Genomic DNA, 27,946 nt, shown 5'->3' on the forward strand with positions numbered 1-27,946 from the left:
TTAAACCGTTGACTGTAACAGGTATTGAACACGAGCCAACGGCTTAGGGTCCTGTGCTCTACCATCTACGCTATGAGAACAACTAGCATAACTGGCACCCGATTGTGTCGCAGATTTGTGTCTGCTAGTCATTCGACCATCTCCGAAAATTGTATTAACGCAGTCGAGCTTTGTCGGAAGTGTTCGATCAGCTGCGAATGTACACGGAAAGAGGTTCGATGGGACAAAGATGGAGGCAGTCGTGACAAGGGCATCCACATCAGTGAACGTAGTGGTACTATGGCGCGTCATCGGTATTCTTTCGACGAATGCGGAGATATGCATTTAGCATACGGCGCTGCGGGTCAAATTGCACAAGAGACCGCACAATATACAACGCGCGATTTCCGAACCGCGTTATTCCATGTGCGAATTAGTTTGTAGCGGCTGATAGACGAGTGAAGAAGACCGGAAGTTTTGTTGTAAACGAAGTTCACTTAACGTCAAAGTTTCGGAGCGTTCAGTTTGAAGAAAAGGTTCTTGATACCGTTCTTGCAAATCCTATCACCAGCTTTAGGGCCATTAGCAATAATTCGTCGGGAGTAAGAAATGTTAATCCGATGCTCTTAGATTGTGCCTAAATACAGTAGACGTATCGGTTCGTTGCGACAGGTTTCGTACGCTTTAGTATTGGAAGACCTACACGACAAGAACATATTTCCCTATAACCTACAGGAAATAGAGGGTTTGATAAAAAAAAAGGGCTATCCTTATCGGAATCGGTATTCCCTGTAGTACTTAGGCCTAAATCAATACATCGAAATTCCAGATTTCTAAAGGAGGGTGCCGTGAAAAGACGAGGCATGTTTCACTAGAAAAGGCCCATTCAGTTCTCGAAACGGCGTCATTTGGAACAACGAAAATACGCATGGCAATTATGTGAAGTTTGGCGTGAATATTTAGGCAGGTTTGCTTAATCCCGTCGTACTTAAACGGACGGACGTATTTAGCAGTTTATGTGAACGTCCTTCCATTGCATTGAGAAGATGATCCTCTGGTGGTCCGTCATGCAACATGATACCAACATGACGGCGCACCGCCACACTACGCTGTTCGTTTGCCAGATCTTACCGCTTTAAATTTTTATCTGTGGAGAGGTATGAAGAAAATCGTCCACGAGACTCCAGTAGGCACCGTAGAAGAGCTTCTTGCGAGGATAATTTTAGCCTTTGATGAAATCAGGAAAACTGTTGATTTCGGAAAACCTGCGGACTGCGTAACGCAGCGTTTGCAATTCGTGCATTCAGATTAGAGGGCGACGCTTTGCGCAGTTGTGAATAGTTACTGTTACTTTTCGTCCTTGATTATTTTGTTGTTACATGAACGACATGAGGAAATGTATTTATTGCTTCATCATTATCATTATTTTTCCCCTCTCTTTGTTTCGTTTCTGACTGTTGCCTAACAAGGAGAGGTACGTAATGGTGGCATCCGTGTTTTCAAACAATCGGAATTTAGCTTGATACGCTAGTGCGTTAAACAGAAGTATACTACATAAATGGTCGCCTTAACATAGTGGAATGGGATACCGTTAACATACATAAGGTTGGTCGCGTGTTTTGACATTGTCTATTTTTAAATCTCTGTCGAAATTACTTAGATGATAATGTTTGTTCAGTTTTGTGGCTTAAATATAATTTTTTTATTTCTATTCCTCTGTCACATCATTGAATCATCATATGAACTTTTTTATTTGCTCTCACTATTATTTCCTATCATTCTTTTTTCATTAGCGAGCTTTGTTCATATGATTTTTGATTATTTTCGCTTATTAACGTCGATTTCATTTCGCACTTGTTACTGCATTCGTTATTTCTGTTCCTCTTTGTAGTTGAATTTCGGTTTTACTTATGATCCCTCCTTTCGTTTACCTCTTCATTTGCGTCATTTTTTCCATAGTACAACAAGAATGCGTTTTAAATGCGTGTGTGACCATCACCATCCACATCATCCACATCTTGTAACGAAAAGTATAGTTTTGACGCCATTGCACAATCAGTATAAATTAATTCGTATTTTGGTTTTTAATCGCTAGATCGACAATTTCAAACGTTTCGGTATTATGATAGACAAATGAAAATAATCCAAATCACGTGCATAAAGATTCTAATAGGTAAAACAATGATAGGAAGAAAATATGAAGACAAAGGAAACGTTTCTACGACGATTAACATGACGTTGCAAAGAAGTAGAAATAAAAAGCCTTACATTTAAAACAATTAATTGCACTTACGCAATGGTCAAAGTTATTTCGGCAACGAGTAAAAAATAAAAATTCCGAATCACTTGACGAGATTCAAAACAATAACCTTCTGCAGGTTACGATTCCCCATTAAAAATTCACACACAACCCCACTCCCTGCAGTACTATTATTTTTAAGGCACTAGGGTATCACACGGAATTCCGGAGCTTTTTTTCCGACCATTGCTCCCAAACGAGGCTCCACCGGGGTGAATGGCTGCGGGTATTTTCCAAAATCGGGAAAAAATAGGGGCTTACCGGGTTGCCTGGACAAAGAAAACGGTCCCGATATATTGGGACGTACGGCAACCCTAACCGCACCATCAACTCTTAAGCCAGTATAGCCCAATAGCAGACGTAACGTCGTCGAAGTCCGGTTGCAGATTAGCGATGTACACTTGTCTAGAAAATCCTTCATACACCAGTACCTTTCCGCCTATCTTGTGTAATCGAACTCCAAATCAGAGCCAGAGCGAAGGCGCCCAGGTCACGCACCCCGGCTTCCATACCGTAGTTACGCCGCTCCTCAAAAGGGTTTTTTCTTTTTTTTACGTGCAAAACTGAATACTGAAGGAGAAATAAAGATTGCAAGCAAAAAACGTACGCTCGGTCGTATTATCAGACTTTCCTCAGCCTTAAAACATCTTTTCTGGAGTGCTTTTGGCTTGTGGGCTCGTAAGCACTGAGTGTAATGGATTAGATGTAACTCGGGATCCGTCATTTCTTCGATAGTGCGTGACTTAATCATGCACACTGTGCTTTTCCATTCTTTCTAAATGTGTGTATATATAGCTGGGTATATTTTTTTTAAACAAGCAGACCACCAAATGTTATCTGCCAAAGAACTGGTTATATCAGACAAGGGAAAATCCAGGATGGAATAATGAAAATATTATCGAATGGATGGGTTGCTACTCAACTTATAGAGGAGATTATGAGTCGCAGACGGACACAACAAAAAGACTTCTAAACGTGTGCTTTCCGCCAAAAGACCTTCTGAAGCTCATCTGTCTATTTCAGAAGAAGGCCTTTTGGCCTAAAGCTCACGTGTTTAACTGTCATTCTGTTGTGCCTGTTTGCGACTCAGCATCTCCTCTGTATGGTAAGTAGTAATCTATACTTTCCATAACATTGTCAAAAAACAGGTTATATTATTTAACATGGAGACGAAGCGAAAATAACATACAAAAAGTATTCATTTGGTATGTGTTCGTTCCGTTAATAGTACGCGCGTGTGTGTAGCCACACCATTCGATGCAAGACGAAAATTACAGCACACAATGAGTCTCCGATTGTACGAGTGAATAGGTCAAAAAAAGTCAGGAAATGTATTTTCAAAATTAACATTAAATAACGCATTTCTTTCGTGTGTGACTACAGAGACGTTGGGAATTAACAGAGGTTGCGACGCATCGTAGTAATTAATTATAGTAGAAGGAAATTCAAGGAAGCGTCGCCCAGGGTGACTCACAGGGTTCTTGCTACATCTTGAAGAAATTTACAGAAAGCTTCCAGACGAGAGCTCTTGAGGTCAAAAGACCTTGCTACAGTGTGTGAGATTCAGTTTACACAGCAGACCATTATGAAGAGACCACAAGAAGCTACATCTAAGGCTTTTTTGCATTTTGTTCGTTATTGATCGTTGTGTTTGGTCGTTGCGCACGTCGCAAGTCATCCTGTTCAAGTTCGGTGGTTGATCCTTCCACTCAGTTTTTTTAGTACAGAGGCCAACCGGCTCTCTGACCGAACACGCTGAGCTACCGTGCCGGCTGTAAGGCTAGAGCGCATTTGTAGGAAAAACAAAAAGCTTCGACTGCAATTCATCCAAACCAGCATAATGTTTCGAAAAATGTGCTCATAAGGGATAAAAACAAATAGAGCACATCAGAATCAAAATATTCGAATTTGTGTAAGTAATCACATAGGAGGGAACGTCAAAACTTGTCAAAGGTGAATCGTGGGAGAGGGAGAGTCACAGAATTTGTATACGCCAACGGGACGTTGGAAAAAAGCCGCTTTGTGGTGTTCTAAATGCACGAAACAATGCCTTAAAACTGAGCAGACGTTTGGAATTGAACTCTTTATTTGGATAACAATTAAAAAATTAGGCATATAAGCCCCAACAATGATTGCCTTGCAGTGCTCCTCGCCAGTTAACGAACTCCACCACGGTCACCAAACAGCAATGCAGCAGAAAATTGGTCTTCACTAGTGAAGAACAAAATCTCAAAATGCTTACCACGAATTGGGGAAACCGTTTGGGTAGAGGTATTTCCTGAAGTTACTGAATCTTCGGATTCGATGCCTAGAAGACTACGAGCCCACAAGAGAAGCTAAATGCTTTTCAACGTATTAGAAGCTGAGCAAAGCTAGTTGTATAAATTAGTTGTATAAATACTTTGCGCACACGCTTTTTTTCTTTTATTATTTAGTTTGTTATTAAAATCGATTCAGACTTTTACTATTTCGAAATTATATTTTCCTGTGATTGGTAAAATGCAACACGCATTCAACTAAGCAGAAAAACTTTAAGAATACTGTTAAGACCACTGTAAATATTTTATCTGAAATTTCAGTGTTTTCATACTTCGTTAGTTTCTTAATACACAGACATAGATTGATTTCATTCTACCAGATGAGGGATGAAAATGACGTAATTCTAAATTCAAACCAGGGACACACCACAATTAGTGGACATTTTGCCAGCTATTAAATTGTTAGTTATGGCATTTGCCAACTTCTGTTCTGAAGTTTTCTTTCCTGTTTTCAATTGTGATTGTTCCAAAATTGTCATTCGAACAAGATAGTTTTTTTATTTTGTCACACTGTGAAAACAGAACTGTGTTTTACACAGCCTGGCATTTGAAGATACACGTGCGACTGAAACCAGAAACGACAACACGTCACAAAAGTTGAGACAGGAATGGTTATGTGGAGATAGTCTTCGTAAAACATGATAGCTTTTAGTGCGAGTTCACATTTCATTTCAAGAATTTGACGTGTAACAAACAAGTTGATCGTATGCGTAGAGCCACTCATTGGTAACCATTTTTATTATTGACACAACGAGTAGCATTTACAGATTATCCAAAAAGTTTTTGCAGATTACAGTCTCATCTCGTTTGGTAGATGCGCTCAAGCAGTTCTCACTTCCATCATTTTTAAACTGATGGCCTACAGCTATAATATACTTGAAGATCTGGCCTCTAACGCAGTTTGAATGAACACGTAGAGAATAAATCTATACACATTCGAAATCGATCATAGTAAATATACACAATTCCACATGTGGTTGGTGCCAGAGACGATAACTAGGCAATGAGTGGATCAAGTTGTTTCACCCAGGGCTTGTGATTCACGTTTAGTGATAATCTCTGTGAACGTCTCCACAATACCATACAAAGTCTGACAGACGGCAAATAAACTTGAAAAATTAATTGCAAATCGTTTTTTGTAATGCACTAATGGTGTTAACGCAGGCGAATTTGTAATTGAAACGGATTTTATGTCCAGTAGTAAAGATAACTATGTTCACTTAACCTTCCAATTTTGACTGACTGACAACAATACTACAAAGAGTGATATGTTCATTTTTGTCAGATACTTAAGACACATTGCTATGTAGTTAGTATTTATAATTAAATAACCAATGTACAGCAATATATGCAAGGTTTGTGATACGAATGGTAGGTGTACATTCATTTTGCAAATTTTTTTGCTATAGCAGTAGGCAACTAAATGTGATAAGATTTTCTCATTTTGAGACATTAAAAGTTAATGCAGTAATGTGGTACATATTGCTGCACTAATGCCAATACAATGTCTTATTTTCAGTTGTTGCAGCTGTTATTTCTGTTTTTTCCTATTACAGTTTTTTTCCCCACGTACCAACATAAAGAATGTCTTCTCAAGTAATGGGAAGTGCTTCTGATGGTGCTCTTTTCATCTGAGGCAGAGAAATGATCATCATTTTGTCTTGATTCTCCACTCCTTTCTCCACTCCTTTCTCCACTTCTCTCTCCATTAGCAGATTCATGGTAGCCTCTGGTAGATGCCTGCAGGCTTCCTCGAAGCGAGTCACTGTTACTTCCCCCTCATTCTTGTCAAAGCTCACTAGTAGTCTGTATCTAATGATTTGGGCTGTCATTTGGAATTCAAACTTGCTTGTCTCAACTATGACATGTTTTACTGGAATATTTTGTAGGATTTACCTATTATCACTGTAACCTTGTGACCACCAGAATTAATATTTTATAATGTGGTTCTAGAAGAGAGTATAAACAGATCGATTTCCAATGGAAGGTTTTGGTATAGTCCTGTCGTATGCCGTATGCCATTTATTGTCAAAGATTCTGGTATGATACACCCCTTTATGGGGAACTGAAATTCATCTCAACAACGATTGCATCATACATAATCATAGCTGTTGTTGCAAAGAGTTCTTTTCATCACTTGGTTGATGTGTATAGTTAAAATTTTGGGGTGATTTGCTAACCTTTGTGATGCCTTTTAATTTAAATACAGTTTTTTTATTGGAATTAACAAATTTAATGAATGGCTATGTAATTAGTAAACACAGCTGGTTGATTTCAAAGGACTGCAAGTAATCTACAGTTTTTAAGATAGCTGATCTTTCTGTTTGATGCTGTATTTACAGAGAGGAAAAAAACCTGGACTGATCACAATAGGTATCTGCAAAATGTAATGTCTCTTGCCTTATTTGTTCATATTATGATTAGTGCTGTTGATGCTTTTTTTCTGATGTAGAAATATTTGTGCGGTAGGCTCTTACTGGTGACCATTCATGTGAATGGATTGTTTGGGATGTAGCCATGTAAATAACATTAGTCGCAGCAGAGTAGTTGTTACGTGGCTGCTATCACAAGTGACATAGATCATGATGGTATAAGAAATGAAAGGCACAAAGGGAAAAAAAGGGGATGATGAAGGGTGGATGTATGGAGGCTGGTTTTCTACTTTGGCAACATGGGTGTGACACATGGGGGTGGTGGTTGGACAAATAAGAAACCGAGCGAGGTGGCACAGTGGTTGACACAGTGGATCCGCATTCGGGAGGACGATGGTTCAATCCCGCATCCTGCAATCCGGATTTAGGTTTTCCGTGGTTTCCCTAAATCGGTTCAGGCAAATGTGGGGATGGTTCCTTTGAAAGGGCACAGCCAACTTCATTCCCTAATCCAATGAGACCGATGACCTCGCTGTTTGGTCTCCTCCACCAAATCAACCAACCAACCAACAAATAAGAAAGGTAAGGACAAGGACAAGGGTAGGGTGTGGTGTGGGGAGGATATCCCTCATTTCGTGACACAGTGAACGAATGAGAAGCACGTGATTTAGTTTTGTGGTGGTTTGTGCTGCTAAGTTGACAGAGGGCTGCATCGTTTTGATATACATCCATCCCTTTTCAGGCACCTAATGATGAGCAATAAGGGAACTCCTTTCCTCCTTATCATTAATTACCATGCAACTAATGCACAGAGTCTTACACCGATGTGACTGCAAACAAACTTGCCAGTGGGATGACTGATTGCCATAAAACAATAACAAAGGGAGGACTAGTACAGCCATTTGCAATGGATTTTATTTGAAATAAGCTCTGCTGATCCATGATATTTGCTTGCCTGGAACCCCAGCCTCTCATTCCCTCTCCACCTTGTTCTGCTGTGATTCATCTCTCCTAGTTCCCTTCGTTATCTGTGTCACCATATCTGCTACTTTCTTCTTATACTGTATTAATTTTTCTATGGCTCTCCTACTCTTCTCCCCTGCCTTATGCATTCATGTATGATTGTTTCTGACTTCCCACATGCAGCTACATATTTGTCACTGGCAACATTTTTCCTCACCTCCTAAGGTCCCACCACTTACCAGAGCGAAATTCCTTTTTGACCCAGAGTAGCTGTATCACTTAGGGACAACATTGGCTGTAATAATGGTAGAGGTCAAATCTGAGGAACTAGTTTCACTTAGCATACTCGTCATTCACAAGTTAGTAGGTTAAAAGACTTTTCAGTTGCCAACGTTCTGTTATTTATAAGAATCGAAATTTTCATCATGTAATTATTTATTATTTTCAGGAACAGCATTCCACAATGGAGCAGTTGAGAGCAGAAAACGTGTCCTTGCAAGCAAAGCTCCTGAGTGTTGCACACTCACCTCTCTCAGACTCTGAGAAGCAACAGCTACTCCTTGGAGCTCGACAGCATAGTTCTGCACCTGCATCTATGGTTGCCAGTGTGAGTATAAAAAAGTTTTCGCTTTCCATTTGTAGAGGGTTTTTTAGGCTGGGGTCACATTATATTCCATGTATTCTAAAACTTGTGCTGTGGCTTTTGTATTGGGTTCAGGGTACTGTTATCATCCTGTAAGAATAATTGGGAGTTTTCTGATCAACGTCACATAAACATGTTTCTTAGCTGCTCTCCAGAATGATGCTGTATATATCATGTTGGTGATTTTTCTGCCAAACCTAGAATTCTTGAGGAATTAAATTTTACCTGGAAAAATCGTGGAAATTTCCGGGAATTTCAGGAGTTTCATAAAAGAAAATACCAGTCTGGATGGCACTACTATATCCCTCTCATGCTGAGCCAGTAATGTTGCTGTTTAGTAGTAGACATATTATGACACATGTTTGAGCAATGCCATATACTTCAGTTGACATGAGTTCATCCCTGACAGTTGCAGTTGATTGGATGCAGCATCTTCGCATACCTACCTCAAACAATAACAAAAGTGATTTTCTAAACATCTCCACGACAGTGCTTAAGAGTTGTCGAGAGATCTGTAGTCAGCTACTACCTGCAGCCATTAGCACTTTGTGGTTGAAAACCAGCAACAGTGCTGCGAGCTGTGAAGGATCTTCTGATGCCATTTCGACAGTAGGTACCTTACAAATACACTTGACAAAACAATTTCACCGAGGGAGGCAAGGTGAGGTTAGTGTGGCCATGAATTAACAACTTCAGCAAGCAGTGATACAGTTACCCACTTGCCTCACGTTGCAGTTTCCCCTAATAATGTCCGTTGCAGTACCATGCTGTGAACTGATAAAGTGTGGCATCTATAACATTGTAAGTAGCTACCGTTAATATGTGCAAAAATTAGATGCAATTATGGTGTATTTGCAGTTAATAAACACTGTAAACTGTACAGTAATATACTTCAGATATTAATAGACGTATTTCATTTGGAACTGGAAAACGATTAAGCTCCTAGCCAAAATAAGATGTTGGCTGATTTGCACCTAAGTACCAGTTGACTGGCGTGGTGCCCTGCAAAATCCGTGACACTGTTACTATTCCATTCTTTCTTGTATGCTCTCAGATGTGACTCTCCCCATATCTGTTTAACAAAACTGGAAGAGACTTACCCTGATACTTTTATATAAAAACTACTGTTGTTGTTAGTATTTGTAATTAACAATTTGAAATCCACTCATTGAGAAGGCACCAAACATATAATAGCACAATTTATTGATTTCAAGAAAATGTTTGATTTGGTAGACAGAGAAACAATAGATAAAATCATTTGAGAATTTGGTGTTAAAGCAAAATTAGCAAACATAATTTGTGAGCACATACAGTATGTAAAGTTAAATTTATGGAAGAAGTATCTCAATCTATAACAAGAAATGCATATGTAGAAAAAGAAAAGTAAAACACTATTCCACAGCAGTATCACCAGATTGCTTATATGGATGTGAATATGTAACAGTGAACTATAAGCTGAACAGAGTAGAGGTATTTACAGTGTGGATTATTAGAAAAATAACAGATGCAATAGAAACTCCAAATGGTTGGAAAATGAGTAGTAACGAGAAACACTCTAAAAATATAGAGAAAATATTGTAAGTAATGAGTAAAAGAAGATAATCTTTATTGGACATCTCTACCAAATGAATCAGAAGAAACCCCCCCCCCCCCCCCCAAAAAAAAAAAAAAAAAAAAACACCATCGTATTTTTGGAAGAGGAAATTGACAGTAGCATGGATTACAGAAATAAGTAAATGACAAGAAAGAAACATCAAAGAGTCATAATAAGTCAGAAACCGTTTTAAGAATAAAATACTAAATTTAGAAGCCTTTCTATGCAGAAGAAATAAGAAATTGGGAACAACATGGCCAGAAGAAATGAAAAGACAGCATGAGGAGAAAATTAGGGAGTACTGTGAAAATAGTAAACAAGAAAAAAGAACAAATTGAAGTTGTTCCATGATCATACTTCATTTGTATGAAAGAAAAAAATTGTACAAGGTTCATATGTTTCTTAGAAGTACTTGAGAAAAAAACTGTGCGATGAAAGCCCTCATAAGTGCTTATTTTATCCTTTGATTTAATTATGGTGCTTATAAATCCTTATTTTTGTCTTGGCAATTAAATTCAGACTTAAAAATTAACACAAAGTTAAAAAGTTGACAAAAAGACTGCATGCGTAGGTCGAAGACCAAAGCAGTTACGAGGGCCACTCAAGCTGCATGACATTTAGGGTGAGAGGGATAAGGCTATCCCCACCTCAGGCATGGAGAATAGAGCGGGGGTACGACTTCACACATTACTGGCAACAGACATCGTTTGCTGTATGTAAACTCAATACTGCAGTGCCGATAGTTGGAGATGCTGTACGTTGGCAACAATGGCAAGGGCTGTGGAAACCTTAACTAAATAGTACGCCTGTGAGAAGATAACATCTGTGGCAAAGTATTGATTTGCAATTTTTTATTCTTGACCTCACTACGGCATTGAGCACAACTATTGTCAGTAAAGAAAAGGTGCTTAAAAGTCCTTAATTTTTATTTTGTAAATTCAGTACGAATTCTGAATAATATATACCAAAAAGACTAAGTTTCAAGGTTTATTTTTCATATTTACTTAAGTTCTTTCATACATTACAACTATCATAAAAAGGGTGAGGTGAGTTATTGAGCGATTTCACATATAATTGTGTTTTGTATGGTAAAGCCTGGAGTATTCTGGTATGCAGAGAGGTATGTTGCAATCAGGCCAATACTTACTTGTTTCTTTCCTGCTTGTTTTGGCAACAAGTTCCCCCCCCCCCCCCCCCCCCCCCCCCCCCCCCAAAGAACCCTGGAAGCCCTTGTTGGATGGTGCTTTGTGACACAAGATTTATCTGATGAATACAGACAGATAAGACAGAGCTCAGTATTAATTATTGCATCAGTATCTGTAGCTACAATATTAGCGATGAAAAAATTGTAGCATATTGCTGCTTACATGAATATGAATCTCCTTCAGACTGTTCCCACTCAGGTAAAATGTCCCTTTGATCCAGAACCATTGAATTTTTCTTCGAGAGCTTCTAAAATTTCTTTCTCACTCAACAAATGTGACACATTCATAGCGAGATTAAAGCAGTCTGAAAAAACCTATCGTGTACACGTGTGAAACTCTGCTTTGGCAGTAATTGTGGTAAATGGCTCAGGAGCACAGAAACAAAGGATTCCCATGTTATGAAGGGTAGTGAAAGCTATAATCACCACCCTGAAAAAATTAATTTAGTAACTAATTTCCCCGTGACGCAGTACAGTAGTGGTCTGTAAGAAGTGTCAAGACCAAAATGGCTCAACATACCAGTGAATATGCAAGAGCCTAAGCTTTCAGGTATCACTTGCGCTGTCCTCCGACAAACCAGCAAACTGAAGGCTGTGGCGAGTTCGTGACATCATGATGCAAATAAATTTCGAGGGGGAGCAGTTACTGCATGATAATGGCTCTTGAGCCACACCTTGCCAGGCCTGTTTTACGTGTACCAAGAGACCAGGATTATTTAGAAGTGATCATATTTTAATGATCCATGAACACACAGGCTTTCTTCTTCTTCTTCTTCTTCTTCTTCTTCTTCAAGCATTTCATGTAATGAGAAGACAAGATCAGCACTGTCTTTAATTTGATATTCCCTTTTAGGACCTACAACTACCAGTGGAGGATACAGCAGATACAACAATACCTGAAACATCCATTCCATCATGGGACAGGCAGTCAGCTTCCAGTGCCAGCCAACTGTCTGTTGCATGTTTACAGGATCGTATCCAGCAAATGGAAGAGACTCACTATAGGTATGCGTAATTAAAGTTTTAATTCAGTAGTGAGTTAGGGTTGACTAACAGAGAGTAGTAATTCAGAGAAGTGTCTGCTTATTAAGAATGAAATTCCTGATGATTTTTGTAAGTAATGGAAAGCAAGTGACCACATGCTACTAAAAAAGTTAATTTTTTTTAAACTTACTGGCAGATTAAAACTGTGTGCCCGACCGAGACTCGAACTCGGGACCTTGCCCGCGAAACCCAAAGGTCCCGAGTTCGAGTCTCGGTTGGGCACACAGTTTTAATCTGCCAGGAAGTTTCATATCAGCGCACACTCCACTGCAGAGTGAAAATCTCATTCTTAATTTTTTTTTATTTGCATAACGGAAATTTTCTGCCTAGAAAGTTTGTGTAGCAGGGTTTTTTCCCCATGAATGTGTGTACTGTATGCTATTTCAGTCACTTTTTGATTTTTACAAATGTTCTTACGTAACTAAAAATAAAGTCTCCTGAAAGTCTGTCTGTAGACTAGCCTGTAGGCGTTTAGCAGAGTTTGAGAGAGGTAACTATTAGCTATCTAGTACCCTTTGCATAAATGTCGTGGTTCAAAAGTTAACCTTTGTTGAACAATCATGTGGAAAGGTATTAATTCATAATAAATTTAGTAGACACTGTGCATGATCTTGGATAAGACAGAGACTGTGAGGAAATCACCTGTAACTTTTTCAAAAGTTTCCCCTTAATCAATATGGAGAAATCACAGACAATATAAATGAGATTGCCAGAGATTTGAAGCCCAGTCTTCCCAAATTAAAGTTCCAGAAAATATATGAAACATTTACAATAATCTGTTGTAAATTTTTAAAGTACGCAATTGTTAGAAACTTTGGAAAAATAAACATTTAGAAAGATGATGTCAGCAGTGGACACCTTTTAATAATGTCATAGCCAAACACAATCTCAATCTTATGACTGATCACTTTGAGCATCACAGATTGTCTCCAAAAACATCCACACTGAACAGTGTGCTGAAACACCTTACTTAGGCACAAATTATGTTCCTATCTCAGTGCTGGATTCATTGTTTATTTATGTGTCCGTCACAGTTCCTTTTAAATTTTAATGGTGTCTAATTTCAAATGCCTGCACTCATTTTCAAACAATTTTCTGGATCTGTAATCTTTGACTTTTACATAGTTCCAGTGGAACATTCAGAAGTCTTACATAGTTTGAAGAAGCTTTTTGAATGTGCCGTTTATATTGGGTTAGTCAAACATTAGAGATGCAGGTAAGGGGATGAAAAGAATGGAAGCGTTCCAAACTAGTAGACATTAAAAATTATATGCAGCTATGACAGAAAATCCCCCCCACATGAACCATGAACCTTCCCATTGGTGGGGAGGCTTGCGTGCTTCAGCGATACAGATAGCCATACCATAGGTAGATGTAACCATAACGAAGGAGTATTTGTTGAGAGGCCAGACAAATGTGTGGTTCCTGGAGAGCTGCAGCAGCCTTTTCAGTAGGTGCAGGGGCATCAGTCTGGATGATTGACTGATTTCGCCTTGTAACATCAACCCCTTGCTGTGCTGGTACTGCGAAGTGCAAGAAGCAAGAGGAAACTACAGCCATAATTTTTCCCAAGGGCATGCAGCTTTACTGTATGGTTAAATGATAATGGCGTCCTCTGGGGTAAAATATTCCGGAGGTGAAATAGTCCCCATTCAGATCTCCGGGCGGGGACGACTCAGGAGGATGTCATTACCGGGAGAAAGAAAACTGGTGTTCTACGGATCAGAGCGCAGACTGTCGGGTCCTTTAATCGGGTAGGTAGTTCAGAAAATTTAACAAGCGAATGGATAGGTTAAAGTTAGATGTAGTGGGAATTAGTGAAGTTAGGTGGCAGGAGGAACAAGACTTCTGGTCAGGTGAATACAGGGTTATAAATACAAAATCAGATAGGGGTAATGCAGGAGTAGGTTTAATAATGAATAAAAAGATAGGAATGTGGGTGAACTACTACAAACAGCGTAGTGAACACATTTATTGTAGCCAAGATAGACATGAATCCCATGCATGTCACAATAGTTCAAGTTTATATGCCAGCTAGCTCCGCAGATGATGAAGAGATTGAAGAAATATTTGATGAGATAAAAGAAATTATTCAGACGGTTAAGGGAGCCGAAAATTTAATAGTCATGGGGGTCTGAAATTCAATAGTAGAAAAAGAAGAGAAGGAAAAGTATTAGGTGAATATGAAATGGGGTAAGGAGTGAAAGATGAAGCTGCCTGGAAGAATTTTGCACAGAGCGTAACTTAATCATAGATAACACTTGGTTTAAGAATCATGAAAGACGGTTATGTACGCAGAAGAGGCCTGGAGGCACTGGAAGGTTTCAGATAGATTATATAATGGTGAAACAGAGATTTAGGAAGCAGGTTTTAAATTGTTTTTCCAGGGGCAGATGTTGACTTTGACCACAATCTATTGGATATGAACTGTAAATTAAAACTGAAGAAATTGCAAAAAGGTGGGAATTTAAGGAGATGGGACCTGGATAAACTGAAAGAAACAGAGGTTGTTGGTAGTTTCAGGGAGAGTATTAGGGAAATGATGAAATAAATACAATAGAAGAGATGAAATAGTGAAGGCAGCAGAGGATCAAGTAGGTAAAAAAAAAAATGAGGGCTAGTAGAAATCATTGGGGAACAGAATATATACTAAATTTAATTGATGAAAGGAGAAAATTTAAAAATACAGCAAATGAAATAGGCAAAAAGGAATACAAACGTCTCAAAAATGAGATGGACAGGAAGTGCAAAATGGCTAAGCAGGGGTGGCTAAGGGACAAGTGTAAGGATGTAGAGGCATATATCACTAGAGGTAAGACAGACACTGCCTACCTTTGGAGAAGAGAGCACTTGTATGAATATCAAGATTTCAGGTCTAAGTAAAGAAGGGAAATCAGAAAGGCCGAAGGAGTATATAGAGGGGTTATACAAGGGCAATGTACTTGAAGGCAGTACAATGGAAATGGAAGAGGACGTACATGATGATTATGAAATGGGAGATATGATACTGCGTGAAGAATTTGACAGAGCACTGAAAGACCTAAGCTGAAACAATGCTCTGGGAACAGACAACATTCCATTTGAGCTACTGATAGCCTTGGGAGAGCCAGCCATGGCAGAACTCTTCCATCTGGTGAGCAAGATGTTTGAGACAGACGAAATACCTTCAGGCTTCAAGAAGAACATAATAATTACCATCCCAAAGAAAGCAGGGGTGGACAGGTGTGAAAATAACCGAGTTATCAGTTTAATAACTCATGCTTGCAAAATACTAACACGAATTCTATACAGAGGAATGGAAAAATTGGTAGAAGCCGACCTCGGGGAAGATTACTTTGGATTCCCTAGAAATGTTCGAACATGTGAGGCAATACTGACCCTACGATGTATCTTAGATGATAGATTGAGAAAAGGCAAACCTACCTTTCTAGCATTTGTAGACTTAGAGAAAGCTTTTGACAATGTTGACTGGAATACTCTTTTTCAAATTTTGAAGGTGGCAGGGGTAAAATACAGGGAGCAAAAGGCTATTTACAATTTGTACAGAAACCAAATGGCAGTTATAAGAGTCGAGGGACATGAAAGGGAAGCAGTGGTTGGGAAGGGAGTGAGACAGGGTTGTAGCCTCTCTCCGGTGTTATTCAATCTGTATATTGAGCAAGCAGTGAAGGAAACAAAAGAATAATTCGGAGTATGTATTAAAGGACAGCAAAGGATGTGGAAGAGCAGTTGAACAGAATGGATAGTGTCTTGAAAGGATGATGTAAGACGAACATCAACAGAAGCAAAATGAGGATAATGGAATGTAGTCGAATTAAATCAGGTGATGCTGAGGGAATTAGATTAGGAAATGAGACACTTAAAGTAGTAAAGGAGTTTTGCTATTTGGGGAGCAAAATAACTGATGATGGTCGAAGTAGAGAGGATATAAAATGTAGACTGGCAATGACAAGGAAAGCGTTTCTGAAAGAGAGAAACTTGTTAACATTGAGTATAGATTTAACTGTCAGGAAGTTGTTTCTGAAAGTATTTATATGGAGTGTAGCCCCATATGGAAGTGAAACATGGACAATAAATAGTTAGACAAGAAGAGAATAGAAGCTTTTTGAACATGGTGCTACAGAAGAGTGCTGAAGATTAGATGGGTAGATCACGTAATTCCTCTCCTGTGCTGACCTCTTCATCTCAGAGTGCCACTTGCAACGTATGTTCTCAATTATTTGCTGGATGTATTCCAATCTCTGTCTTTCTCTACAGAGCCCTCTAGTACCATGGAAGTCATTCCCTCATCTCTTAACATATGTCCTATCATCCTGTTCCTTCTCCTTATCAGTGTTTCCCCACATATTCCTATCCTCTCTGATTCTGCGCAGAACCGCCTCATTCCTTACCTTATCAGTCCACCTAATTTTCAACATTTGTCTGTTGCACCACATCTCAAGTGCTTCAATTCTCTTGTGTTCCGGTTTTCCCACTGTCCATGTCTCACTACCGTATAGTACTGTGCTCTAGACGTACAGTCTCATAAATTTCTTCCTCAAATTAAGACCTATGTTTGATACTAGAAGACTTCTCTTGGCCAGGAAAGCCATTTTTTGCCATTGCTAGTATGCTCTTGATGTCCTTGCTCTGTCCATCATTGGTTATTTTACAGCATAGGTAGCAGAATTTCTTAAGTTCTACTAATTCTCATTACCTTCGTCTTTCTCTGATTTGCTCTCAATCCACTCTGTACCCATTAGACTGTCGATTCTGTTCAACAGATCATGTAATTCTTCTTCACTTTTGCTCAGGATAGCAATGTCATCAGCGAATCGTATCATTGATATCCTTTCACCTTGAATTTTAATTCTTTTATTTCCATCATTGCTTTGTCGATATACAGCTTACACCCTTTTTAATACAAGCAGAAATATGTCTGCTTGTGTCTGTATGTGTGGATGGATATGTGCGTGTGTGCGAGTGTATACCTGTCCTTTTTTCCCCCTAAGGTAAGTCTTTTCGCTCCCGGGATTGGAATGACTCCTTACCCTCTCCCTTAAAACCCACTTCCTTTCGTCTTCCCCTCTCCTTCCCTCTTTCCTGATGAGGCAACAGTTTGTTGCGAAAGCTTGAATTTTGTGTGTATGTTTGTGTTTGTTTGTGTGTCTATCGACCTGTCTTGATTTTTCTTTAGTCTTGCTACCATTATTAACCACAACATCAGAATTGCCTGTCTCGTGCCCTTACATTTCCAAAATACAAACTGATTGTCATCTAGTGCATCCTCGATTTTTCTTTTCCATTCTTCTGTACATTATTCTTGTAAGCAATTTGAATGCATGAGCTGTTAAGCTGATTGTGCGGTAATTCTCGCACTTGTCAGCTCTTGCCGTTTTCGGAAAAGTGTGAAACAGCCATCCCAGAGAGGACCATCATTGAACCCTCTCTGCGTAATTGTTAGGCGTGCACTGATGTATAACACTTGAAATGATACAAAAGTTAATTTGTGGTTAAGTTTACAGAGACATATTTTGTGCACAGGTATAACTTCAGTACCTTTTAGTGCTCTGAGATCACTGGTAATTGAAAAGTATTAACTTTAATATGAATAATTAATGTGACATCTATGATGGTTGGAAATGGTGAGCACTTCATATTATTTGAATGTATGTACTGTTTCAGCACCAATGAAGAGCTGCAGGCAACTCTTCAGGAGCTTTCTGACTTGCAATCTCAGCTTCAGGAGCTGCAGGCTGAGAATGAACGTCTGGTTGAAGATAAGCACATTCTTGTGGAATATCTGTGCCAGCAGTCAGAAAAGTTGGAAGACAGCCGGAGTCAAGCTGAAGCTTTGCAGGGAATGCTGCTGCGGGGTGGGCCCGGTGAAGTTGTCCATGATGACAGATTATTAGACCTCCTCAAAGTAAGAGAACATCATTCTGTTTGCATCTGATGATCAATATTGCGATGAAATGTTTATTAGTTTTAGGAGAATATCTGTTCACTTGGAGCGATTTTAAGTGGTTTGCAAACCAGAAATATTACCTGCTACCATTTGTGATCAGAGGGGTGCTGCAGTGGGGACTAGATATGTTGAAAAATGAATGGAGTGGTAAATGAGGGTTGTACTTTCATGTTGTTCACTGTGAACTACGTAAAATTTGCAGTTCAGTGGCATTATCAAACTAAGGTTTACAGCATCATTTAAAAGTTAATACTGTAAGCACAATTTTTTTGGTAGTAAACTGTTAGTCTCATAAACAAAGTTCGAAATATTTGTTATCATTTATTACTTCTGACAAAGTGGAGCTTAATGCAGAGAAAATGCACATGAATCTGCTTATCTGCATGTCTTGTCACTTACAACATAAAAAAAGAATTTTGTTTCTGATGGGGGCCATATACATTTTGAAAGGCTAGAACTATGGGAACTAAACTGGTACTGAAATTCGGTCTCTTCGTCTGCAGGGTGCACACATTTTAGTCCTAATGTGATAATTTGCCTTCCCCATGGGCTTATCCCAACTGCCATGATACCCATTTTAGAGTTATGCTATTTTGAAAATTTTCCAAACTGTGTGAGTTATAGAATTATATAAATAACTTACGGCACATGTATACTGGCATTTTCTGAATATGGTTTTAAAAGTAGTTTACCAGTTATTTATTTCCAAGCCTTATTTTCCCATTTGGGCTCTCTGAATTTTGGTTCCTATTTGGGGCTCGAGGCAGGTTCTGCATAAAACGGCATTTCATTTCTATTTTCTCCCCAGGCACAATGAATTGCTATAAAACGCTTTCAACAAGACAAATTGAAGAAATTGTAAATAACACCAATTTCATGGCTTCTTATGGTGATGAGGGTAAAGTAAATGAGACTACTGGCATCCAGATACTGTAGATGAAATGTCTGACCGATGATACCAACTAAAATATATTGTAAGGTAGTCTTTCAGCTGGTACACTAGATACCTTCGAGGTACACACTAGTGAAGAAAGGAAGGATGAGGAAGAATGCAGGCCATCCCAAAAAGAAAATGAGAGATAATACCATTTCTATTTGGACTGTGCAAGATGTGACTTACAATAAAATATTTCCCAATATAATAGGAACTGAACAGAACAAATACGTTTTGATAGTAACATTAACAGGAAAGTCTGCTGTTGAGTACTTTGAAGAATTTTGTGACAAAAGTGTCTGACATGCTACACAGAAGAATAATCACAGCTTTGAGTTATCCAAGGAATGCTTAAAAAGTTCTTATGTATACTGCTCTTCACTGGATGTTGCTCCTCCAGAGGAATAGTTACATTGGAATTGAGGTGAAGACTTTGGTATAAAACGTGTAAGACAGTGTACAAGCCACGGCAGATACCTAGAAATCCAGCACCACCTTCACTAAATGACAATACACAGCTGAACAGAATCACAGCTGACAAAAGGGGGTAAACTTTTCAAAATTCGTCCTTTGGTGGACTGTTGCACAAAATTTCATGAAATTCTGAAGTTTTTTTTTGTTATGTATATAGCCTGAGCATTGATAAGCAAATGTTTCAACATTATGTACATCATTATCCAAAACAATTCATTCGTGAGAAACCAGTGAGATTCGGTTTCAAACAGCAGGCCATGTGCTGTTCCCGAAGCGGTTAGTGTTGTTGTATGTCAGCCTATGAAGGAAAATCTAAAGACTCAAGCGATGTTTTGGTTTTATGACTTGGCGGATCAGTTGTACTGACCATGGCTTTTGTTCTGCAATCTCCTAAATTTCTCAAAATTTATTTTGTCAATCTTTCATGAGTTTCGGTTTGGTAAAAGAGCTCTCTTAAATGAGGATAAGGGCAACTGAAAATGTCTGAATGAATTGAATGAATAAACTTTCCATAGAAAGAGAGAGCAGTGTGAAAAAGGAACAAATAGGAAATTATGACTATAGATTTGACAAGAACACAGAGATAATTGCAGTAATGTGGAAAGATAACTGTTGTGTTTAAACTCTTGACAAACCATAAGACAATGCATTCAGTAAGCCAAATAAAGAGGTGGAGCAAAGCTGAGACTCAAGAAGTAAAAGTTACACAGCCAGGAATTATGGAAGAGTACAAGCATGGGAGGCATGGACAAATTGGACTAGAATGTGCAGAAGTATTATGTGAGAATTCAAGGTAAGAAATTGTACTTCCCATTGTTCACCAACACAAAAGCTGTAGCATTGGTCAGCACCTACATCATCTACTGCTTCGCAAATGAAAATATTCCACTGCTCCAGTTCAGAAGGTTGGTGCAAGGGAATATCTTTCTCAGCGATCTGACGCCTCTGATCCCAAAAGGGCAGGATGTCCATCAACACTAAAAGGCATCCACTTCAAGTGTTCCAGTTGAATTCCAGGCTTCTGGGACCAGACACATGATTGAATGCGCAAAATTTCCCCAAGCAAAGAAAATATGGAATTCACAATAAGCTCACAGGAAAGTAGTACTTTGTGTGCAATAAGTGGCTCAGTAAGCAGTAAAGTAAACAAAAGAAAAATTTGGAGTAGGGATTTAAATCCATGGAGAAGAAATGAAAACTTTGAGGTTCGCCGATGACATTGTAATTCTGTCAGAGACAGCAAAGGACTTGGAAGAACAGTTGAATGGAATGGACAGTGTCTTGAAAGGAGGGTATAAGATGAACATCAACAAAAGCAAAACGAGGGTAATGGAATGTAGTCGAATTAAATCGGGTTAATGCTGAGGGTATTAGATTAGGAAATGAGACACTTAAAGTAGTAAATGAGTTTTGCTATTTGGGGAACAAAATAACTGATGATGGTTGAAGTAGAGAGGATATAAAATGTAGACTGGCAATGGCAAGGAAAACTTTACTGAAGAAGAGAAATTTGTTAACATCGAGTATAGATTTAAGTGTCAGGAAGTCGTTTCTGAAAGTATTTGTATGGAGTGTAGCCATGTATGGAAGTGAAACGTGGATGATAAGTAGTTTGGACAAGAAGAGAATAGAAGCTTTCGAAATGTGGTGCTACAGAAGAATGCTGAAGATTAGATGGGTAGATTGCATAACTAATGAGGAGGTATTGAATAGGATTGGGGAGAAGAGAAGTTTTAGTGTTGGAGGGCAGCATGGAGGGTAAAAATCGTAGAGGGAGACCAAGAGATGAAGGATGTAGGTTGCAGTAGGTACTGGAAGATGATGAAGCTTGCACAGGATAGAATAGCATGGAGAGCTGCATCAAACCAGTCTCAGGACTGAAGACTGCAACAACAACATGGCACAAAGAAAAAAAAAAAAAAAAAAAAAAAAAGTGTTAAGAGTGGCATGCTGTGATTTCCATTTGGAGATCAATTAAATTATAGCATTTGTTTGAAGTTTTATTTCATTTTTCTTCTTTCTAGTCTCTATATCAGTCAAGTAACCCAGAAATAAATGCAGATTGAAGAAAACAATTTGGCAGTTAATGGTTTAATGCTGCCTAATACACACAAGCCACATTCTTTATTACGCCCTCAGTTGTTGACCCCACAGGCTTGTCTTCTCTTTGCTTTCATATTATAATGTAAGTCAAACCTGCATTAATTTTACAGTAGTTTGCAACACTGTTTACCTTGTGTGGTTCTGTTTGTGAACAAAGCCTGTCACATTACAAATACTTATTACAGGAGAAAAAAATTATCAAAGGATATTTCTCATGTAACAAATATGTTGGTTCGTTGAAACTAATCTTTTTCACCATCTGCTTCACTGCCATAAACTAATTCTCTACTCAGATACCAGCTTTGATAAACTTCTAAAAGTAGTTGTTACTTCCTGAGCATAACATTTATGTTCCCATAAGTAATCTGATTGTAACATTTCCCAGTTTTGGGTTTCTTTAAACACTTTCTTTATGTGATTGTCATTGCATTCCCTCCACTTTTTTCTGGACCTTCATTTCCTGTGTCTACTTTATTTCACATACTTTTAATTTTTCCCATATTTCTACAAATACCATTTATCCCTGGCCTCTGTTTGATCCTCAAATTCTGGTTGTAACCATGTAATCATCCAGAAGTTTTCTGCAGAAACTGAAAATTATCTTCATTATTTTTATTAACTTCTTGAAATCCATTTCTTATTGGTATTATTAATATCTTTGATCTGTAGTTTGTGGGTATTTTTCTCCAGAAAAAAATTGCAGTCCTAGTTCTTTCTTTTTAAATGGAAAATATGAACAACTTGCTGACTAGTCTCTCAATTGGTAGTTAAAGACCCTTTAGTGTGGAAGTCAATGCTAAAAAGATGCAGTGTTGTGACACAATTTATTTAACAAACTGTTTCATTCCTAGATTGCCCAGGAGAAACGAGATTGCCTCTTAGTTAAACAGCAGGAATTAACTACTCAAGTGGCAGAGCTACGCCAAGCTACCAATGTTGCCCAGGAGGAGGCAGCTCAGTCACGAGAGTCAGCGCGTAAGCTAGAGGCAACATTAGAGGCCGTGCAAGCAGAACGGCACACATTGGAGCGCGAATTAGCAGAGGTTCGACAGGAAAGCTCATCACGTCTCATTGAATTGCAGAGACTCACCACACTGTTAGAAAATGCACGAGCGAAGGTATGTAATTGTTTCAAGATGAATATATGTAAGAAAATGAGAAAGACTTGTTAATGGAAATTTAAATGATTGATAATACCTTGAATGGATGCACTGTCTGATAACATTATCTTTCTATAGATTGAGGAGTTAGAGACAGCTCGTGAGTTGGAAGACAAATCTGATGTTGAAGAAATGTTGGACAATGTCAGGAAAGAGAAGGATACACTAGAGAGCCAAGTAGCGACAATGCAGGAACAAGTGTTACGTGGCCAGTGTGAAATCACTAGGTTGGAGGAACAATTGATGCACTTGCAGGAGGAGTGCAAGGTTGGTACTGATACAGGAAAACAATTTTGAAGGACAGTGCAAATTGACACTCTTGACTCAGTACTTTCAGTATCATTATTCAATCATAATTTTTGTAAATGGTAACATTGTTTGGCTATTGCCACACATTGTTTTGATTTGAATTAAATTGATTTTCATAAACATTAAAAGCCATTAATATGTTTCGGGCTTATGCTAAGCAGTCATTGAGAGTGCTGAAGATAACCACTGGGTTGTATATTGCACACAGTCATTTTTACAGCAAAAGATATTAGATGCAATGAGACATACATAATTTGAGTACACGTGAAAGTTTTTTTAGCAACAATGTTTCATGCTTTAATTTACCATGTACAGACCTGTGTTATTGTACACCATAGAAATAGTTGAACTAGTTATGATTCACTTTCAGGTAACTCGTAATAATGCAAAGTCAGCACTTTCTGATTTGGAATACAAATTTGAAAGTCTTAAACAAGAAAAACAACAACTGTCAACAGAAGTGCAGGTCTTGCAGAAATCTCTTTCTGATATTAAGGTATTGTTATGATAATCTTATCTTCTTTTTTACATTTATCACGGTCCAAAAATTTCATTTTCTTTAATTTATGTAACTGTTATTGCAATTTAAATAATATTCATTGTCTTCTAGATGCAATGTCAGTGCTACCTAGATGATAAAGAGCAACTACAGGCAGTTTTAGCAGACTGTCAAAAGCACTTGAGTGAAGCTGAACAAAAGTTGACTGAACAGGAAAAGAGTCTTGAAGAAGAAAGGAGGTTACGGCAGCAAGAGGTAATGTGTGTAGATTATGGACTTAACAGTATTATCTTATAACTACAGCACAAGATTTAAACAGCCATCCTTTTCAGTAAATTATATGTTTTGTTATTCTCATCTAGTAAAGGTTGGATTATAATTTCTAAACATTTTTGGAAGGTGACTATCAACAGCCGTCAAGTAATATATAAAATGCATGTTTGACCATCAGCTGCTTTTATTTTAAACCCAAATAGCGATGGTTTTCAGTCACAGACCATCTTCATGGATTAGGGTTAACACAGTTTAAGCCACATAATGACATCTGTCGTTACCTAAATAATGATCATGTCTCGTGTGTAGAGCATGTCATGAATTCCAGTACACAACACAGAACTTCTAGGAGCAAACATAGTAATAATAATCATAAACAGAGCATTACTGAAGAGAAGATAAAAAGTCAGTATCGCTCTGTTTACACTTCTTATTACTATGTTTGCTTCTAAAAGTTCTGTGTTGTGTACTGGAATTCATGACATGCTCTACACATGATATGTGGCCATTATTTAAGAAGTGACAGATGCGATGTAGTGGCTTAAATTGTTTTAACCCTAATCTGTGACGATGGTATGTGACTGAAACTGCTGGATATTTGAGTTTAAATAAAAGCAGCTGATGGTCAAACATGCATTTTACACATTATAATTTCACACTTTGAGGGACGACGTAGCGAAGGCAGCAGAGGATCAAGTAGGTAAAAAGACGAGGGCTAGTAGAAATCCTTGGGTAAGAGAAGAAATATTGAATTTAATTGATGAAAGGAGAAAATATAAAAATGCAGTAAATGAAGCAGGCAAAAAGGAATACAAACGTCTCAAAAATGAGATCGACAGGAAGTGCAAAATGGCTAAGCAGAGATGGCTAGAGGACAAATGTAAGGATGTAGAGGCCCATCTCACTAGGGGTAAGATAGATACTGCCTACAGGAAAATTAAAGAGACCTTTGGAGATAAGAGAACGACTTGTATGAATATCAAGAGCTCGGATGGAAACCCAGTTCTAAGCAAAGAAGGGAAAGCAGAAAGGTGGAAGGAGTATATAGAGGGTCTATACAAGGGCGATGTACTTGAGGACAATATTATGGAAATGGAAGAGGATGTAGATGAAGATGAAGTAGGAGATATGATACTGCGTGAAGAGTTTGACAGAGCACTGAAAGACCTGAGTCGAAACAAGGCCCCAGGAGTAGACAACATTCCATTGGAACTACTGACGGCCTTGGGAGAGCCAGTCCTGACAAAACTCTACCATCTGTTGAGCAAGATGTATGAAACAGGTGAAATACCCTCAGACTTCAAGAAGAGTATAATAATTCCAATCCCAAAGAAAGCAGGTGTTGACAGATGTGAAAATTACCGAACTATCAGTTTAATAAGTCACAGCTGCAAAATACTAACACGAATTCTTTACAGACGAATGGAAAAACTAGTAGAAGCCAACCTCGGGGAAGATCAGTTTGGATTCCGTAGAAACACTGGAACACGTGAGGCAATACTTACCTTACGACTTATCTTAGAAGAAAGATTAAGGAAAGGCAAACCTACGTTTCTAGCATTTGTAGACTTAGAGAAAGCTTTTGACAATGTTGACTGGAATACTCTCTTTCAAATTCTAAAGGTGGCAGGGGTAAAATACAGGGAGCGAAAGGCTATTTACAATTTGTACATAAACCAGATGGCAGTTATAAGAGTCGAGGGACATGAAAGGGAAGCAGTGGTTGGGAAGGGAGTAAGACAAGGTTGTAGCCTCTCCCCGATGTTGTTCAATCCGTATATTGAGCAAGCAGTAAAGGAAACAAAAGAATAATTCGGAGTAGGTATTAAAATTCATGGAGAAGAAATAAAAACTTTGAGGTTCGCCGATGACATTGTAATTCTGTCTGAGACAGCAAAGGACTTGGAAGAGCAGTTGAATGGAATGGACAGTGTCTTGAAAGGAGGATATAAGATGAACATCAACAAAAGCAAAACAAGGATAATGGAATGTAGTCTAATTAAGTCGGGTGATGCTGAGGGAATTAGATTAGAAAATGAGGCACTTAAAGTAATAAAGGAGTTTTGCTATTTGGGGAGCAAAATAACTGATGATGGTCGAAGTAGAGAGGATATAAAATGTAGGCTGGCAATGGCAAGGAAAGCGTTTCTGAAGAAGAGAAATTTGTTAACATCGAGTATAGATTTAAGTGTCAGGAAGTCATTTCTGAAAGTATTTGTATGGAGTGTAGCCATGTATGGAAGTGAAACATGGACGATAAATAGTTTGGACAAGAAGAGAATTGAAGCTTTCGAAATGTGGTGCTACAGAAGAATGCTGAAGATTAGATGGGTAGATCACATGACTAATGAGGAATTATTGAATAGGATTGGGGAGAAGAGAAGTTTGTGGCACAACTTGACCAGAAGAAGGGATCGGTTGGTAGGACATGTTCTGAGGCATCAAGGGATCACCAATTTAGTATTGGAGGGCAGTGTGGAGGGTAAAAATCGTAGAGGGAGACCAAGAGATGAATACACTAAGCAGATTCAGAAGGATGTAGGCTGCAGTAGGTACTGGGAGATGAAAAAGCTTGCACAGGATAGAGTAGCATGGAGAGCTGCATCAAACCAGTCTCAGGACTGAAGACCACAACAACAACAACAACAGTTTCACACAAATTGTAGTATAACACAGTTAAATTGTAGTGATCAGTGAGGTGATCCAGAAACGTGCTTGTAAGTTTCTTTCGAGTCGACCTACATAATTGTAAATAGAGCATTCAACTTGTAAAAAAAAATTGATATGGTGCAAGAAAGCTAACATAGTTGTTCTTGATGTGTACCTTCCTCCATTAAAATTAGGGAGTGCAGTTTCAGGAACTTTCTTCTTCTTCTTCTTCTTCTTCTAATATATCGGTTGGGTGTCTCAGCCCTTAATTCTATAAAAGAGTATGCAACTTGACTGAGTATGCAACATAGACTGAACTATGGGCTGAACTGGGGCTCAAGCCTCAAACCTGACATTTTACAGACAATGCTCATACCACTCAGTTGGTAAGAGCATTGCCTTGTCAAAGGCCAGATTGCTTATTCAAGACAGTGTGTGGCACGCTGTTCTAAACAGTCCGCAAGTTTCAAAACAATACTGAGTCCACTGAAGAGTGAGAGAGTCACTCTGCAAATATCATGCTCATTGTTCTCTTCATTTCCTCATTGCTACTGCTTGTATATGAAATGGAGCATTTATAAATTAATAACTTGTTGCCATGTGAAAATTCCATACTTCTTTTTATGACTGTGTGATTGCAGGCTTCATCATTGGTGACATGTTCTCATGTCGTTAGCCGAGTTATTGGCTCTTGTTAATGATTTCATAAAGGAGAAATTTTTCCTTGCAGAGTGAAGAATGGCAGCAGTTTCAGACTGATCTCTTAACAACAGTTAGAGTTGCGAATGACTTTAAGACTGAAGCAAGTGAGGAGCTGAAGAAGCTGTTGGTGGAAAACAAAAACTTGAGGGATAAGGTGCGAAACATAGAAGCACAGCTGGAGAAGTACAAAGGTAATGTGAACCACAGTAGGAACAAGAGCTATTTGTATTGACTGCTAACACAGAAAATTATCAGTACAGTATTTCTTTGATGCAACTGCTTGACATATTTAGTTGCATTGATGAAATATTGTGGGATTTACAAAGTACGATCCTGTGACAAACCTGAGAAGTGTATGTGCTTACACTTCGTATATCTTGCCTACGGGAGTCACCATTAACGTCAAAGATCATCCACACTTCTTCACTATTACTAATAATGTCACATTTCATTTAGTAGTCAGTGGCTTCTTTTTTCTCC

General features: G+C 38.5%; 1 protein-coding gene across 4 annotated transcripts in view; it reads left to right on the forward strand.

Moving 5' to 3' along the window:
- LOC124711127 (cytospin-A) overlaps nt 1-27,946 on the forward strand; it is a 936,320-nt gene that overhangs the window by 862,249 nt on the left and 46,125 nt on the right. For all 4 annotated transcript variants that reach the window (XM_047241015.1, XM_047241018.1, XM_047241017.1 and 1 more), the window contains exons 5-12: nt 8,380-8,538; nt 12,226-12,377; nt 18,081-18,321; nt 22,726-22,992; nt 23,113-23,301; nt 23,714-23,839; nt 23,954-24,097; nt 27,495-27,657. In XM_047241015.1, the coding sequence (XP_047096971.1) occupies nt 8,380-8,538; nt 12,226-12,377; nt 18,081-18,321; nt 22,726-22,992; nt 23,113-23,301; nt 23,714-23,839; nt 23,954-24,097; nt 27,495-27,657 (1,441 nt within the window). The remainder of the gene's footprint in view (nt 1-8,379; nt 8,539-12,225; nt 12,378-18,080; nt 18,322-22,725; nt 22,993-23,112; nt 23,302-23,713; nt 23,840-23,953; nt 24,098-27,494; nt 27,658-27,946) is intronic.

The sequence above is a fragment of the Schistocerca piceifrons genome, chromosome 8 (assembly GCF_021461385.2).
Source record: "Schistocerca piceifrons isolate TAMUIC-IGC-003096 chromosome 8, iqSchPice1.1, whole genome shotgun sequence".
Classification (NCBI taxonomy): domain Eukaryota; kingdom Metazoa; phylum Arthropoda; class Insecta; order Orthoptera; family Acrididae; genus Schistocerca; species Schistocerca piceifrons.